At 39.7% G+C, this 18,883-nt stretch overlaps 1 protein-coding gene across 1 annotated transcript; it reads right to left on the bottom strand.

Moving 5' to 3' along the window:
• Positions 1–3,763: 3,763 nt before the first annotated feature.
• Positions 3,764–8,742, bottom strand: Ppp1r3c (protein phosphatase 1 regulatory subunit 3C). Its single transcript, XM_027939874.2, has 2 exons — positions 8,645–8,742; positions 3,764–6,506 (listed from the first exon to the last, which is right to left on the bottom strand). Exons 1-2 carry the CDS (start codon positions 8,656–8,658, stop codon positions 5,567–5,569), a joined length of 954 nt encoding a protein of 317 aa, XP_027795675.2. The 5' UTR covers positions 8,659–8,742; the 3' UTR covers positions 3,764–5,566.
• Positions 8,743–18,883: the final 10,141 nt, after the last annotated feature.

Here is an 18,883-nt window from a genome sequence, read left to right as displayed (position 1 = left end):
TGCCATATAACAAGTTCTATATAAGTTTTAGCCACTATTATTAAACCTCACAGGAAACTGGTAAATAACCCATTTCACAGAGGATTAAGTTAAGGCAACAGTGATAGCACAACTTGCCCAAAATTACCCAGCTGAGGTATCACTCCAAAGTGGTAGAGGTATGTAAATACCTCTACGTAATTAGTTAATCCAAAACTCGTGCTCCATGAGAGCAGGAAACATATTTGTTTGCTCATCACAACATATTCAGTGCCAAGCAGAGACGTTGCTCTATAAATATTTGTTGAATGGATGAGTGACTCATTATAAAATTCTATTTCAGGTACTCTCTTAACCAGCAACACAGAATACTAATATTAGTACTAAGTCCTTGCTCGAGAAAGGAATCGCAAGCACCAGTGTTCATTTCCAACTACAACCACATTAGAAGGGAATATTTGTGGGAAAACATTTTATCATTAGGTAAAGTCATCCACAAAATAACAATGCTTTAGTCCAAGACAGACTTCATGTGATCATGAGTCCATAAGATTAGAATGGAGCTGAAAACTTCCTAGTGCCTGGTGACATCATAACCCTCATGATGTCATAGCACAACAATTCCACATTTGTGGTAATGCTGGTGTAAACAAACCTACTGCACTGCCAGTGGTATAAAAGTATAGCACATACAATTATGCCCAGTTCATAATACTTGATATCATGAACAACTATGTTCCTGGTTTATGTATTTACTATACTAGAATTTTTGTTGTTATTTTAGAGTACTCTTTATGTTTACATTTTTAAAAAAAAAAAAAAGGTTACTGTAAAACAGTATGTTCTGCTATGCTGGCAAGAGCCTTATTCATCTTGTCTCCATGGAGTCTCTTGATGGCATCAAGAAGCCACATAGAGTGATTGACCTATGCTGTCTAGGTTTGTGTAAGTTCACTCTATAATGTTTGCACAATAAGCAAATTGCCTAATGACACACTTCTCAGAAATTATCTTGTTAATGGACACATGACTATTAATATTAGAAATAATTGTATTTATTCATCACATATTATTGGCCAATAGTTGGTTAAGTACTTCATCTCCATGATCTCATTTTATTCTCAAAAACCACTCTGGGAGGTTAAGAATTGTTATCATTCCTAATTTTAAGATGAGAACATAAGCCTTGGATCATAATCAGGAAGCAAGTTAGTGTAAGAACAATCAAAAGAAATGAAATAGTAGAAAGAAAGTAGAAATAACCAGAATCTAAGCCACTGAATTTACGAACTTTGAAAACACCCTACCTAGGACTTGTACTGTGAAATAATAAATTTTCTTTATTGTTGATGCTGGTTGAGTGAGGGATCATGTCACTTGTACCCAAAGGCATCATCATTAACATATGCATAAATGCAAAAGATCAGAGAAGATAAGAGAATAGATTCTAATGTAAAATGAGGAAGTCTGTTTTCGGGTTGTTTAGTAGAGGATTTGGCAGTGGTGGTGAGGCAGTGTTGGGAGAAGGAATCAGGAGATCAGGCTCTACTCTTTCTGTGATCTCAAGCAAGTTTTAACATCTCTCGTACTCCATTTCATCATCTATATATTCTTTAAGGTGAATGGGATAATCTGAGCCATTATCGGACTCCATTTTCAGAAATGGGGCAGCTAAAAACACTTCCCCAGATTAAACCTGAAGACTTCAAATTTGATGCACATTGTAAATACTTGAAGAGCTCTGAAAACTGTCCAACATGGGTTATACCTCAGACCAACTAAATCAGGATCTTGGGAAGTGCAGGGGGAGGCATCAGTATTTTAAAAGCTCACCTTCAAACTCAGAAGTGAGTGTCCACTCATTGGCAGAAAGAAGGAATGGTCAGAAGGCCAGAAGTCAGCAAAACTACATGTGAGGACTACTCTGATTTTGGAATCCCTGCTCACTAATGGGAGAGTTTTTCAAGTCATAGTTCACAGTATCTGCTAGAAAACTCTGTGTGGAAACTGGAAATGAAAGCTAAAGAAAACTCTCCCTTTGTGAACTGAAGGACCACCAAATGTGGATAGAACTTTAGGATTCCCATTAAGGAAGATGCAAAGTTCCCTTCCATACTAGAAATTTCCAGCTTTGGGGGGAATAAACTAAAAGAAGAGTCGTGAATTTAGAACAGAGTCCTTCCTTAAGCAAATTAAGCCTTCCTTTTTTTGGAAAAGCACATCATGTACCCCATTCAAGCCATTCTTCCAAGTTAAATTTTAAATAGCAGAGTTGCTTCTATTAGGTGAGATATCAGGATGTGAAATGTGGAAAATTCCATTCAATATTAAAGGCCCAGAAACACCATGTTCTTTGACCAAGCTCTCCTTCAGGAGCAGCCCAGGGATGTACCAACATTGAGTCAAACTGGAAAGATGACCTGTAAGAACTTGCCAGAGTCATGCCTGCTTGGAATTGGCGTCCTCTTTCAGACAGGGGTCTCCTGAAGAAGGAGGGTCTCTAGGGGAGATTTAAGGAAGAAGTGTAAGGAGCAGGAAGGAACACTAAGCCTAAAGCCACTGGCTGCTAGGCATTTGAGCCGGTGCAGTGGCCCACACCTGTAACTCCAGTGGCTCAGGAGGCTAAGGCAGGAGGACTGTGAATTCAAAGCCTGCTCCAGCAAAAGTGAGGCACGAAGCAACTCAGTGAAACCCTGTCTCTAAATAAAATACAAAATAGGGCTGGGAATATGGCTCAGTGGTTGAGTGTCCCTGACTTCAATCCCTGGTACCCAAGAAAATAAAAATTAAAAAAATAATAATAAAGTTAGGCATTTGAGTCCCATGACTTTGAGTCTGTCCTTGTCAGACCCAAATTTGAATTTTCTCCATCTGTTGGAAAGAGAGTATTTTTCACCCAACCATTGGCATGAATACAGTGACAAACAGGAGGTATGAACTCCAATACCCACAGAGGCCAGTCAACAGCATAAGAGAACACAGCCATTCTTTGGGGTCTTAGGCCAGCACAAGGCAGCATGCCCCATCTAGGGCAGCAGGCTTCATCTAAAGGGAGCAGCTGCTACCCGACACCACATAGGTGTTGCCATGAGGAAGACTCTTACAATTTTTAGAGGAAAAATATAAAATCCATATTTTTATGTAGTCTGCTGACTTTTATATCTCTGCAAAATTTTTTTTTAATTCTGTGTTAAATAAAATACATCTGAGGTCAGATACAGCCTGCAGACCTATAGTTGACATGATCCTAATAGAGGATGTTATGATTAAAGTTTATCCCTCATAATTGGGCTTTTCCAATAGGCTGATCATTGATTTCCCCTTCAGTTTAAAATACACTGTACAGAAGCCCTTTCTGAAATGTTAGGTAGAGCGGGAATAACAACTGAGGTTCTTGGACCTGCTGCATCTTGCCTCAAGAAACTGGCATCTCCCTCCAGTCCAGGACTGATGCCCACTGTCCCTCCCTGGGCCCCTCTTGGCAGCTCCAAGCTTAACTCTCAAGAAGGTGCTGGAGGGGCTGGGGTTATAGCTCAATGGTAGAGCATTTGCCCAGCACAAGTGAGGCACTGGGTTCAATCCTCAGCACCACATTAAAATAAATAAATAAAATAAAATGAAGGTTAAATTTAAAAGGAGGAGGAGGAGGAACGGGGCGAGGAGAAAGAAGGGGGGCAAGGAGGAGGAAGGGGGGTGAGGAGGAGGAAGGGGGTGAGGAGGAGGAGGAGGAAGGGGGTTGAGGAGGAGGAGGAGGAAGGAGAGCGAGGAGGAGGAGGAGTTGGAGCTTAAGAAGTAAGAGCCTCTCCAGCCCTTTCCACACTAACTCCTTCCCCATTTTAAAGTTGACATGTGACCTCCAAAATAACAAATGTGACCCAGCAGATAACAAATGTGATGAACACTAATTGCTGAAGGGGATGGTCCCTCAAGTCACTGGCCCAGGCACCAGCCCCAGAGGTCACAAATGAGACTAGAACCCTTGAAATACTCTCAGATGGATCTACTTCCTAGTCCAAACTAACTCTGCTTGGCTTTTCCTAAACAAAACAGGAGAATATCGGTTGATATTTTGTTTTTGATTTTTTAATTAATTGTGCCTTTGAGAAAGAAAACATTCTTGGATCTTATATCAAATACATTTATTCTTTAAGTGAGAGGTTCCTAAAGGATAGCCAGAAGAGAGTGAAATATTTACAGCAGAAAAATTATGGATGTCAGCCAATCCTCAAATACTGTCACAGTGGAGTTTTTCTAATAGTACTTTTCCAGCATGGCAGATCACACATGTTAAAATTAACTGCATTCTCTTAACACCTCTCAGCGGTTGTACACAATGACAGAAGCAAATATTCTTGTCTCCTGTGCTTAAGAGCTTATGTACACATGAAAACAATTCACATCTAAAACAATTCAAATCCATTTCTTTAAAAAAGCATTTTTACTTCAAAGGAAATTAAAACAACAAGACAAAAAACAGGCAAAGAGATTAACTACTACGTCTAATGTGCACAGTATCAGATTCTTACGTTGAGAATCCTAGTGTCAGTCCTCACTTCAAACATCACATTGAAAAAGTGTGGCAGAAAAACAAGTCACCTTCAATATGAAGGATGTGAGCTGTGTACACTGACAACACACTCAAAGATACACCATATTACAGGAGGAAGACCAGTGTACAGTGAACCTTCTTACAAGGCTAAAAACTCATGAATTATCAGATGTTTGTTCAGACATTTGGGGTAAGCTACTATGGGCACTTGCAAAGAACGATCTTGGCCATGACCTGGAGTCCCTACATGTCATTACCATTGGTGATGGCATGGGTTTTGTCAGATAGCGTTCTGTACCAAGAACCCCAGCATAAGGCCTTGATCACAAAATCGCTTACCAACATTAGGAATGCAAAGCCAGATTTGCTTACACTTTCCCCCAATTTTTTGATCATGTTTGAACAGGAAGGCTTCACTTAAGATCTTGATTCTCCAGGATACAGTTCATCATCCCCAAATACCATCCAACACCCCTAAAATTTGTTTGGCTTTTCTTCACAAGAATACATAGAATGGATCTCTTTTCCCCCATGAGTTACTTCCCCAGGAGGGAACTGTAAACCAACTTTAAAACACAAAATAACCTTACATTTTTTCACCAATAATTAAGTATCAGACCTCCCACTCCTACTCTGACTTGAGCTTCAGAGCCCTTCATGTACACCTTTCACACATTCGCCATACCATTAACACAGCTTCCCATCACCATCAATTGTCCTTCCTCGACCTTTCCTTGCCCAATGTGAAAGTTAGTGAATTGAGAGGGAAGGAGGAAGGGCACTAAAAAAAACATTACTTTTATAAAAATAGATTCTAGGCTGTTACCGGGCCCTCCAAAGCAAAATTGGGTAATATCATCCATATAGACCCCAACACTAACTTCTCAAGTGGCTGTATATATTCTGAAACAAGTCCACAAAAGCTCAAACCTAAACCTACTGATGGAAAGTATCAAAAACTTCCTAATATTGAGCAATACAGACCTAGAATTGCATGGGGACTATGACAGGTCAAGACCAGTCACTAGGTTGCTTAATTCATCGATAAGAGGCCAAGTTCTCCATTCTCCCCCAGCTCTGCCATTCTGGGAAGAGCCCGCTAGCCAGCCTGGGACTACCAAAGATCATTGATTCTAACTCGGTCTTCGGGGGCACCTGGGGGAATGCACAGTCTTGGAGTGTCATCTGCGTCTGCACCCCATCAGGTTTCCATTGCACGTGGACAATTCTGTAATTCTGGCCCTCATTGTTGTCCCAGAAGACCCGCCCATTAGCATGGTAAGAAATGCAGAACTCAATTTTCTCCTCAGTTGGAATGACAGGGGGTAAGTCAATGGCAAATGAGAAGGTGTCACTATCAGAGCTGCCATACACATTCTTCATGTAGACACAGTCCACATCTGTATAGCTTTTCCAAGTGTCAAAAGTGATTCGGACCTGAACTCTCTTCTCAAAGCTCATGTTTTTCACTTTGACAGTCCCAGTCACAGTTCGCTCTTGCAAAGAACAGTTCTCCAGACACACAAAATTCTTCTGAAAGTGTTTCCGGAAACTTAAGTAATCAGATGAAGGCTGAGGAAAATCTAAAATCAAGTTTTTCTCCTCATGAAGTTTTAAGCCAGAGGAGATATCATTAAGGTCCAAGAGGTCAAACTGGAGATCCCAGGCTGGTTCTTCTGGGAGGTCAGAGAAGACATGGATAGCCGTGAGAGCAAGACCCTTGGAATCAGCAAACACAACCCGCTTCTTGGTTTGGTTGTGTGAGCGCTTCCATTCGTTCTGTGATTTGGTTTCCTGTTTGAGGTTGAGACATGGTTTCAGAGGCTTTAATTTATTCACAAAATTTCTTTTTTGAAAGTCATTGTAAGGGCCCAGGAAACTCTTCAGAGGCGGTGAATGAGCCAAGCAAAGTCTCATGGCCACATCCACTGGCATGACTGAACTGGTCAAAGGACGTGGATCTAAAACCTGGATCATTCTGTAAAGCAAAAGGATGGAGGGTTAACACCTAGATCTGGAACGCTCTTCCCCTGTCCCAAACACACAGGTACTATTTCTGTACTGACTGAATTGCAGTCAGTGCAGCAGGGAGGTGCTACTATATGTAGTAAGAAAACAGTATCGGTAAATCAGATCCACATTCTCCATCTACCTATGCCCTTGGTTAGCTACAGGGCTGTGTGTAACTGCTTAAATCACCTGAAGGGGGATTCAGTTGGATTTGATGATGTTTTATACAGCTCTAAGAACCATTTGCTCTGTTGTGAACCAATGTTCTCAAATCTCAAATGGTTCTCAATGGCCTATCAAATTAATTTCTTTCTTTTTTAAAAAATTCAGATGCCTGGGACTTTGAGCCACTAAATCAGAACCTCTCAGGGTAAATCCACAGAGGTGGATATGTTCTCAAAGCTTCCCGAGAGATTCTAATGACCAGATGGGTTCTTTGAGTACCATAGTTTCAGACCTCTGTTCTCTGTGGCTATTATTGCTTATTTTGCTGTTAAATTGATTCCACTTCTCTGGAAGGTAATCTTCTTGAAGATAAAAAGTAATAATAAAAATCCTTAAGCAACAGTTCTAAGAATAAGAAGGCAGGAATGGAGTCAGAATTAATTTTGCACTTCACTTATCATTCTTTCCCATTTTTCACAAATAACTGACTGAAACACAAGTCAACCATTCATATACTTAAAGAAATATTTTACATAATCTAAATTTCCAATAGACAGATGCTCATGACAATTTCACATTTAAATGGAAAATCTGATTGCATATATGAGATTATGTATGTGTTAATTTGTTCCATTATATCATCATTTTACTACACATGTATTTTATAAAAGCATGTTGTATGCCTTGAATATACACAATAAACTTTAAAGAGAAAAAAAACTGGTTATTTGAAAATTGAACTATTCTTAAATGTATGTTAGATTACTTACAAATACTGAAAAACTACAGAAAATACACTAAAAAGTTAACTCTCTCTCAGTGATAATGATTAAGATGATCTATTAACTGTACTTTGAGGGTATTTTCTAATGTTTTGGCAATGAGTATTTATTAATATGTAGAAAGATATGTATAAATAGTAGAAAGACAATAAAGCTATTTAAAACTTAAACATAACTATGCTCAGCAATATTAAACCAAAAAGCAGCCATCAAGATGATTTTTTTTTTCCTGGTCTTTAACCCTCATTTTGCCAAGCTATGTAATTAGGATCTCCCTTCCTGCTTCCCCACAATCTTAGCTTTGCAGATAAGAGGTGTGTGAACACTGCACATGACATTTCTCAGTGTGGTTTTAATAGCTCTCTTCATAGCAGCTCTAAGCACGTAGGCAAGTGGTCATTATCACAAAATGGACAACGAAGAACATTCACAGAATTTATTAGCTCTGGAATTTTTCTGGAAGACCTACAAACTGAGAGCAAATAAATGAATGCTAAAGTTATATTTGTGGATCTAAAAATAGTTAACAGGCAGGGTTTTTAGAGAAGTCTGCCTAGTTATGTCTGGAGAAGCCACTTTAGTAGTTTCATGGGAGAGGTTTTTTTTTTTTTTTTTTTCTTTTTTTACTTTTTGCATTTATAGAAAGACAGATTTAATATTGGGCGATTTCCCTGGAATTTTAAGTCCTGGCCAAGAGTTTAAAATAATAGTTTGCTCAAACTCTGAGACTTGAGTTTATTATGGCAAACTATGATAAGGAATGGAGGAGAACGAATGAATGCAAACATCGTCCTGTAATTTTTGTCCCAGAGCTAAACTGACTAGCGATGTCATAGTGCTAATCACAAGTTAAATGTCTGGGATATTAGTGCAGGACCCAAAGATTAGAGTCGTTATCAATGAGGAAATCCAAACTAAAGCTGACTCACGTTAAAACAGTTTCTGATTTAGGATGCTGATTATGAAAATAGCTTCTGCCTAAGAAAAATACAGCGCAAATTTCCACACCTCCAAGGCCTCCCGGGGTGCCAGATTTAACACAGCAGCCAGTCAACCAGCCCTTCCCTGGAGGCTACATTTGCAGGGAGGACAGAACTCCCAACTTCTCTACAGCTGCACCTCCCTTCAGTTCCGGAGCGCGAAGTTGCAGCAAACCTACCTGGTGCAGCTCATTGGGCAGAGAGGCGGCGGCGGACCGAGAGAGCCCAGCACCCCGCTGTCTGCACCCAGCCCCGAGCAATACCAGCTCTGCACTCCCCCTCGGGCCGACTGCGGTCAGGCCCTAGAGAGGCCACTTATCAGCGCCTAACCACGTGAACTCATCCCTTGGACCAATCACCGGGCCGCGGGTCCAGTGGCGCGACCAACCAGCGCCCAGCAAGGGCTCGAGCCCAAGTCCAGGGACGTGATCGCTGCGGGCCAGGATGTGCCGGGAGCTCCCGGGAGCCCCGGCTGGGGGCTCGCGTTGATGATTCCTAGGTCAGCAGGACATTGCCGCGAACCTTGAGCAAGGAAGCTTTCAGGCACGTAATGCACGGGGCCGGGAGAGAAAGCTGCAGGCCTCACCCAGGACGGGGCCAACTCTTCTAGGCTTGCAGAGTTGAATCTGAGAATAGAAAGTTGTGGCGGGATCCAAATGTGTACATTATTTTAAGTGTTTCCTTTGCTCATTTGTGTCCTCCCACCTTGGCCAGAGCGAAGGGAAGTTGGCTGTTCGTTGTTTGGCTTCGAGTGAATCCATAAATGCACCACACAGGAGGAAAAGGCTGCCAGAAATTACCAATTTCTCCAAACAATGTTAGGAAAGCATGCAAGCCCTATAAAACAATGAAGTGGCATTTAATTTAAAAGCACTTTGTGTTTTAGTCCATTCTGTTCTCTCCTTGGAAGAGGACACTATAGCCAGAAATGAAATAAACTTTTTCACCCACGAGGCAGGCAGAGCCAGTAGTCGGCCCAGACCAGTTCTGACGTCCTTTGGCAATGATGTAGAAAGTAAAAATGTTAAAATGTCACACTACATTTCACGACCTTCCCAAGCTAGTAACGTTCATGAGATTTCTTGGTTTTGTTTAATTGGGGGAATTTTTAGACCATCAGTTACAACCACAAAATTTAATTTCTAACTTAAGTATAATAATTATTTTTATAAAGCCCACCCCCTATTTCTGCTCTACTAAAACATCCAGCAGTATATTAAAATGTACAAAAAGCATTGTGGCTTTTAAATAACTGTCAAACAATGGAACTGTTAAAATGGTGCTATTGAAGTGAAGATAAATAAACCCATGCTGAAGATCGCTGAGAAAGATATTTAATTCTTGGGCTTTATTTTTTTAAACGGAATGAATGTCCAACCAATGGCAGCTATTGTAGCCCCTCAGCTCAGCTAAAACTAGCCAAGAAGTCTTAGTCTTTGGGTTTGACTTTTACTAGCTACCTGAATCCAGGCAAGTTCTAACCTCAGTTTCCAGGTGTGTAAAGTAGAGACAGTAATTTTGTTTTGAGGATTAAATAAGATTGTGCAAATGACAAATTTAGTAGAATGTCCAGCTCATGTGCTCAGGCCATGCTAGTTCTCAAGTTAGTACTCAATTCCTCAATGTTAGTTTTTACTCTATCACCTCAGGAAAGCTGGCACCTGTGCTTTTGATATCAATAGTAGCTGTTGCTTGTTGAGTCTTTACCTTATGCTAAACACTGGTCTAAATGGTGTGTGTGTGTGTGTGTGTATGTGTGTGTGTTTAATTCTTACAAGCCTAGGCGGCGTCTTCTACATAAATCCTATCACAGAGAAAGGGAAACTGAGGAATTGAGAGGTCAAGAAACCTGCCCAGGATCTTACAGGTAGAGTTTGGATTAGAACCTGGCTGGTGCCTGAGCAATATCCACTACATCATACTGTCTTCCTAGTCAGAATGAGATGAACAGTGTCTTATGTATTATTGGCATTAAACTCTTAATTTCATAGTTGAGGGATCTAAAACTTAAAGAAGTTGAGGGGCTTTCTGGGAACTGGTTAGGCCAAAACTAGAACCCTGGTAGAGTCCTAATCATACTTTGAGCTAAAATGTGAATATTGCCAGTTAAAGTAATGGAACAATAAAAAATAATAAGAATTCACTGTGATCCTATTTGAGGGGAAAGATATGCATACATAGAAAATAAAATATGCTCTACCAAAATGTTAACAGTGCTTATTGGAAGGTAATGAGATTGTGGGGAATAAAAACATTTTTGTTGTCTTGCTTCTCTGTACTTCTTATTTTGTTCTTTACAATGAACATGGAAAACTTCTGTAATTCATAAATAATTTTAAAGGATTTTTAAACTTTCAGATTCAACTAACAAGTAGATTTCAAGAACTATGTTGGACGTTTCACATAAACTGCTTGCTCACACCATCCTTCTGGAGTCCTACTTGTTTCCATCCACTCTCTCCTGCCCCCTGGTGTTGATTAACGCCATAAAAGTTACTGTTTGAACTACTTAAAATGAAGGATTCAGAGAAACAGCACACTCCTAAGAGTCATGCTCAATACACCTCTAACCTGGATGATCCAGGCCCCTCACTTTAATTTTCTTCCTGGTTTTTACTGTCCTTTATTATGGAATGAGAGAACCTGGGATGGAATCAGTGTTCTTAGTTGGAACCGTGGGGGTTTTATCATTATCTCCAACTGTGGTTTGCCAGCATCAGAACACTGCATTGTTTTACCTTTTATTTTTGGTAGTTGTAAATGAACAGAATGCCTGTATTTTATTTGTTAATTTTATGTGTTGCTGAGGATTGAACCCAGTGCCTCACGCATGCTAGGCAAGTGATCTGCCATTGAGCTACAGCCCCAGCCCTGTTTTACTCTTCATAACAATAAATCTTTCAACTAGAGATTATTTAGCAACGCAATGTTTCCACACTGTGCCAGGGGATTGAAAATCCATAGCCCTTTAACCTTGAGGATGTTATGATCTTCATTAAAGAAATCCAAACTCACAACATACCCAGGGAACATTTAAGGAGCTACTAAGCAAGGGGCTGATAATCGTGTGAGTCCACCAGACTTCACAATGTTTACACAAGCATTCACTCCACATATTACCAGAGAATTGCCCTAGTGGGAAAAATGCCTTGATGAGTTCCCAGGTACCAATTCATTTTCTGTGACTTTGACTTTTCTCAGTTCCCATTCAAGAAAGTGTTTGAGAATCAAACCTTGCAGTCCTTGTATCTTTATTATAAAAATGTCAGCACTTTTACCATGATTGATTGTAATTAGGATGAAACTCATAATAATCTTCTTGCCTCACAATGTAGCACAGTGAGGTTGAAAACTGCTCGTTTTGATTAAAAGGACCAGGATTTCTATTTTTGAAAACAGAAATGTCAGTTCACATTTCTCAATGACTAGCAAGCTATCTCTCTCTTACACTATTTCCTTCTTCCTTCTTTAGCCACATTGGATGTGGTTAGTAGGTGAGAAGGAGCATAATTTAAAAAAAAAAAAAAACTTTTATAGAGTGCTTACTTTGGGCTAGGCACTGTTTTAAACACTTTACAAATACTAACTCATTTAATATTTATAAGCATCCTATGAAGCAGATACTCATTTCCCAGATGAGAAAACCAAGGAGGTCTGGAGACTAAATTGTCTAAGATCACACAGCTACTAGGTGATAGGACCAGGTTTTAAAACCCTCTGGAATTCATGCTCCAAGTATATAAGTTGATCTGAAAAAGATAAGCACCAAACTGGTACCTACCAACACCAAAGAAAAGGAAAAAAAAAAAAAAAGCACCAAAAGGAAAAACAGGCACCAACACCAAAGAAAAGATGGCCCGAGAGATTCAGAAAGGGGAGGGTTCCCTCTGACATATCTGCGGATGCCTCAAGAAGATAGTGGAACTTGAGAAGGCCAGGAAAATGGGAGAAACTCACATATGGTACAGTATCACCTTTGGGGCATTTAGATAAGAATCTACATTGTGACTCAACCAATGAGGGAACAGATGAGATGACTATCAAAATGGTGCCACCAGCCCACTCTTCCATTCCAAGGGCATATTTCAGGAGGGCAAGAGGAGAAATTTTAAAAGTTGCTGAATAGACTATGCTACAAGCCATTCAGTTGGCACTAAAGGAATTGTCAAGTACACTATTCACTATCTGAATATTTTCAGGTTTTTTTTTAACCTATGTCCCATCTCTTTTTAAAAAATAGAAAGAAAATCTGTTAAAGAGCAAAGAACAATCTGGATGCAATGTAAAAGCACAGTTGTTGTGAATCACAATAAGGAAATAAAGAAAGTGCAGAATGATCTCTGAGACATGTGAAGTGTCTCTGGTGAGGTGAGAAGAGGGGAGTGGGGACCCAAAAGGAAAAAAAAAAAGCAGATATGCCTTAATAGTATAGCAGAAAGAAAGATAGAAAGATTAAAAAGATGTGTAGCCATGTCAGGTTGGCTGAGGGGCAAATGTATCCCTTAACTTTTTACACATTTGCTACATGTGCTTCAAGACTAGAGAAAAAAGAGGCATCTGAGAGTGAAGGTGGATGAAGAAGATCAGGACCTGTGGAACAAGGAAAACAACTTGGCTACAGGTGAGAATTCTAGGGGAGCGGGGCGGGGGGGGGGGCGTCTTAGAAGAAGGATCAAAGGAGAAAGAATTTAAATATTAAAAATTATTTTAAGAGGGCTGGGGTTGTGGCTCAGTGGTGGTGCACTTGTCTCACATGCATGGGGCACTGGGTTCAATCCTCACATAAATAAATAAAATAAAGGTATTGTGTCCATCTACAACTAAAAAAAAAAAAAAAGATTTTAAAAATAATTGTTTAGGAGATGACGTCTCACTATGTGGCCCAGGCTGGACTGCACTGATGTTTACAGGCATGATTCCCTTGCTGATACTTCATGTGAACACCAAATTGGCATAGCGCGCTATAGCCCCAAATTCCTGAGCTCAACCAGTTCTCGTGCCTCAGCCTCCCAAGTGTGCATCACTGCCCAGACAACATTAAAAATTTTTTTTTAAATCTCTTGGATTATCTTGAACAAAATTAGAGATCTGACTGCCGCAAGATGAAATGAGCTATGAATGCAATAACAATCTGATGACCGGGAAGGAATCCTTCTCTCCCATTGATAGTGACATCTGCAAGTTGCAGCAATTTCTTCATATTCATGGGAGGATTTGGGTGAATAAAAGCACAAGTTACAAAGAATCTAAGGTGAAACACTACTGAAGGACATTTCTGTGGGCCTTAATATGATTATATGGAAGATGAGAGGGAATGGCTTATGCAGGAGAAGGAATAGAAACTCGCCAAAATGTACTAAAGTTCATAGGAAAGTTCCATGAAAGAAAAATAAAAATGAGAAAAAATATTCTGAACAAGAATAATGATAAAATATTAGCCCTATCAAATTAAAACATTTTATAGAATTAGAGTTCAAAAAACAATAAACATATATTGGTGCAAAAATAATCAGTGAAGTGAAAAAGTCCACAAAGAAACCCACTTTTGTATCAGAAGTTAATACAGGATACAGGTGGTCATTTCTAATAAGGGGAGGGGGAGAATGGATCACTCAGTGACTGGGCAGCTAGCCAGCCTTGGGGAAGCAGGTATTGGAAGTATGTGTATAATAAATTGTTTTCATTCACCCCTCTGTAGACTAAAGTGTTTTGAAGACATAGTAACATGGACAAATAAAGCACCTCAAGAGTGATGTCTTAGTCTGTTTTATGTTACTATAACAAAATACAAGATGCTGAATGATTATGGATAAAGAAAAGAGGTTTACTTGGCTCATCATTCTGGTGATTAGAAAGTCGAAATAGCATGGCACAGACCCCTAAAAAGGACCAACTGACTGCATCCCCATATGGCAGAGGGTATCACATGGTGGAGCACATGTGAGAGCCAGCAAGCAGGTGCATGCAGAGGAGACATTACAAAACGCAAGAAGAAGCAAGAGACAGGAGGACCAGACTTTCTCTTTTCTAATGAATTTTCTGGCAAGAATTATCCCATGCTTCTGAAACCTAACCCACTCCAAGAGACCAGAATTAATCCCTTCATGCAACCAGCCACGCATGACCCAGTCACCTCCCACCAGGTCTCACCTCTTCAAGATCCTACCACCTTTTAATATCAGTATGTTGGGAATCAAACCTCAACATGAGTTTTGGCAGAAGCACATTCAAACCACAGCAAGGAAATTGTGCAAGGGGACCGCTGGTCTGGTTCAACCTACTTTGGTGACTTGAAGAGTTTCCATTTTAGCTCAGGAAAGAGAATTATTGGGGCAATAACTGAATCCTTCAGGAAGAGAGAATGGATACAATGTATACTCTTAAGTTCTGTTCCTCCCTATCTCTAGTTCTTCCTGGCAAGAAGCCAGGAAAACCCTTTCATGGCTGATTGGCTTTGTCTATGCTGGGTGGGCCCTGTGTATATTATCATTGCTATGACTGGGCGGGTTTGTGCACCCTGGTTTAGTCCCATATTTTATTAAATATTTTTTGTGGGGTGGTTCTGGTGATTGGACCCAGGAACTGGCAAACACTAAGCACATGCTCTACCACTGAGTTACACCCCTAACCCCTTGCTAAATCTTCACATCTTATGATTTTATATTCTACTTCTTTGCTTAAAAAACAAATAGTCTTTAAAAAAAAAAAAAAAAAACAGCCTGTGAGATACAGCAGCTCTCTGTCTAACCAGACCCCTCCTTACTCACCAAATTCACATCATCCAGAAATTACTATTTTTTTCTGCTCTATAATCTGTTTTTTTGACTCAGCTATGAACTTTGGCTATGGAAGAACACCTTTAATAGAAGGAATCCAATCTTAGCAGAGGTCCCTATTTGTAAAGAACCCAATATTTCTTCAAATATGACAAAATTAACCTTTTCCTCCTCTAACCATCTCCGTCATGCATACGCATACATATAAATGCATCATATCACCCTACTCCCAACTCTACAAAACCATTACTAAATACAAAACCAATGTTCAGAACTCCTTGTTCCTTTCTTTTAAACTAAAATGCTATATTAACTTGCTAACCATAGAGACAAAAAGTAGAACTGACTTAGGCCAGGGGTTTGTGCCAATCAGAACAGTGTTTCCATGTAGCCACTTCATGTCCAGGAAGTGGTGGAAAGTTCCAGCCGGGGAAGTTGTGGAGGATGAACACTTTTCCAGATCCCACTCAATCAACTATTTGTACAGAGGCTTCAATAATTTGTTTGAAGTGTAATAAATCTTCTAGAATGTCAACCACAATTTTCAAAACACATCTCAAAGCCAACTTTCCCCAAGTCTTATTTTTCTATTAGCAAGGTAATGAATTTTTTAAAATGAGCAACTCTTAAATTTTTAAGTCACTTAGTAAAATTAAAAATTATTTGAGGGCCATCAAAGGATGAAAAAGTGCTTCAAAATGCCCTCACTTCCCTAATTAAAAAAAATAAACCCACCTCCTATAGATGAGTGATGATTTTGGGCATGAGGACTTGCTTTCTTGTACGCATTACTGAGTTTGCATTTTGCAGAGTTTTGGAGTTCAGACAATTGGTGATTAAATGAGAGTTTTTTTTTTTCTTTCTGAAGAAAGGACAGAAGAAAGAAAATTCACATTATTAAGAACAAATTATGCATCCAGTACTGCCAGGTCCTTTTACATAATTGATGATATAATCACTTCAACAATAGGATTACAATACAATGTTTATCTAAATAAAAGTTATAAGTTAAAAACAAAAGAGAGTTATCATTTAAAACAGGGCAAAAGATAATTAAATATCTTACTTACTCTTGTCTTGTTTCCACACAGCTTCACCCCCAAATTCAAAATTTGGATGCTATTTGTGAAATAAGTCTTCTCCCTGGGTGATATTGGAAGAGGTGATTATTTTGCAAACTCCAAACAGAAATGCAAAATTCAACTGGTAAAGATCACAGAGGCAGCACTTGAGCAATAACACTGTATGTATGATTAGCCCTTTCAGCTTTTCAAAACCTTTAAACCTTTTTTTCATTTAATCCTCAAAGTCACTTTTATAATTCCATCCTACAGACAGGGAAACTGAGACTCAGTAAGACTAAAACACTATGGTGAAATTCACAGTATGTGGTGGAGTCTATTTTCGAAGCCAAGACCAAATATCCTGTGTACAGCTTATCTGAGGAATTTGCTGGTTCCTCCACAGATATTAAATTAGGATCTGAGCCTAAGCACTCTTTTGGATGCTTGTCTCTTTCTCACCCTCTCTTCAGTCACCAAGTCCTGCCTGCATTTACCTCCTTGGTATTTCTCAGAATCTGTGTCCTCTTCTCCACTGCATTTGTCCTACCAACTCTCACTTCATTAGTTGGAGTAGTTGCCTTCTGGGTGGATTTTCCTTACAGTGTGTCATTCAAAGGCATCAAAATCAACAAAGTATCTAAAATAGAGCTCTGACCACAAAATCCCACAATAGCTGTCCATAATCTAAATGTACAAAAATGAACAACCCAAACAAATTGCTTTGCTCACAGACCTCCATGATCCCTGCCTCTCTCACCAACTTTGTCTCCATCTGTCATCCCCTGCCCTACCTGGGCTCAGATGATCCCTCTGCCGGGAGAGCCCTCCATGTATTCATCTTTCCTTGACAAATGTCTAGATCTTTCTGAGGCTCTTCTCAGATGTCTTTCCCCAGGATGCCTTCCACCCCCTCCCCTACCTCAGGAAACTTCGTTGGTGTTTTTCATAAGATCATGAAGCTATTTGTATCATTTCATTCACCATCTACTTTGATAAAAATCTGTTTTGGGTTGTCTACTCTGCTCAACTGTGAGTTCCTTGCAGGCAAGAACAGTACCTTATTCATCTGGATTATATCCAACACCTGACCCAAGACCTCATACAAGTGACACACACCCCTGCTGGAAAAAGTGGATGCATTAATCATGAAAAACTGTTGTTGACTTCAGAACCCTGCACAGATGATAGAGAAATTGAGAAGGTGACATTGAAACGATGTGAATGTGGTGAATCAACAGGTGGCAGTAACATGAATTGTCAAAAGATTCTTTCAGAAATAGTCTAGAGAAGAGTGTTGACAAAAATCCTAAATAAAGATAGTGAACTATTAAGTTGGCAGACAGCAGGAAATGTTATTTCAAAAGTACCACAGGACAGTGCCAACCAAACCACTCAATGCCCTAGACCTAGGATTCTCAGCAAAAGTACAAGTTGTCCTAGGACCTGGCAGATTTGTTTTCAGATCACAAGCCAGACACTAGGACTAATGGAAGCTTGGGTTCTTTTAAGTAATAACTTATTAAGAATTCTTTTAATATACATAAAAGCATTTGTCATCCTTTGATTCTCCTATGCTACTTTTGGCTATTGTCCAACTTACCATTTTCTTCATGGTCCTCCAAATATCTCTTTCCCTCCTCTATCTCCCAGTGTCTCATTGTTTGGTCTCTCACTTTATTGCTTGTGTAAGAACACCATCGACTAAAACCTCCTGGAAATTTATGCTGGCTAATGTACCCCTCTAATTGTGGAAAGTACACAGGTCAAATAAGTCCCTATCTTGATGTGCCACAGTCTCCAGTTTGTTCTTGCTGTTCCCTCTGCCTGGAAGACCTTCACCTGACCAAACCCTACCCATCCTCCAAGGTCCAGCTCTAATATCCACTAGAGACAGAGACAGAATGCCCTGTTCTCTTCCCTGTGCTTTAGAGATGAACTTGTTTAGATAGCTAGAATAGTTGTTGCACTGCATGAGTTTATTTGTTTACATAACTATCTCCTCTATTAGACTATGAACTCTTGAGGACAGGTACCAAATATGGCCCATCTCTGTATCCCTTGCATTTACCAGTGCCTACAACATTGAGTCTTAATCTTACTACATCCTACACATTCAAAAGGTATTTGTTTAGATATCCTGTAGTCTTGTTTGCCCACCATGGGCTCTGACAAAGCATCTATGATTAAATAAGTGATTGTACAATTAATTATTGTGAAATTTCCATATGCATAGCAAAAGATAACTAGAGGATACCAACAAAATATGTGATGAAGTACATAATCTAAAATGGAGGAAATCAACAAAGGCTTCATCCTTAAGCCTACTCAGGTTGAAAGTAGAAAAGCAGGGATCAACTAGGCTAAGGGACAAGTACAGGATACAGAAATAAAGCAGCGCATTTCAAGTACAGGTGACATAAAAGCTACTCAAGGGCCTCTAGAGACTTCCAAGGGGCCCTCCAGATTTTTGCAACATCATTTGTACTTAGGGCAGCTCATCTGGCTATGGTGGCTGTACCCCTCTACTCATGGCCATACTTCTATCAGGTGATCATCTCCATGAAGCTACTTGGTAGGC

Source organism: Marmota flaviventris, chromosome 4, assembly GCF_047511675.1.
Source record: "Marmota flaviventris isolate mMarFla1 chromosome 4, mMarFla1.hap1, whole genome shotgun sequence".
NCBI classification, from domain to species: Eukaryota; Metazoa; Chordata; class Mammalia; order Rodentia; family Sciuridae; genus Marmota; species Marmota flaviventris.
This window is presented reverse-complemented; position numbering and strand designations above follow the sequence as displayed.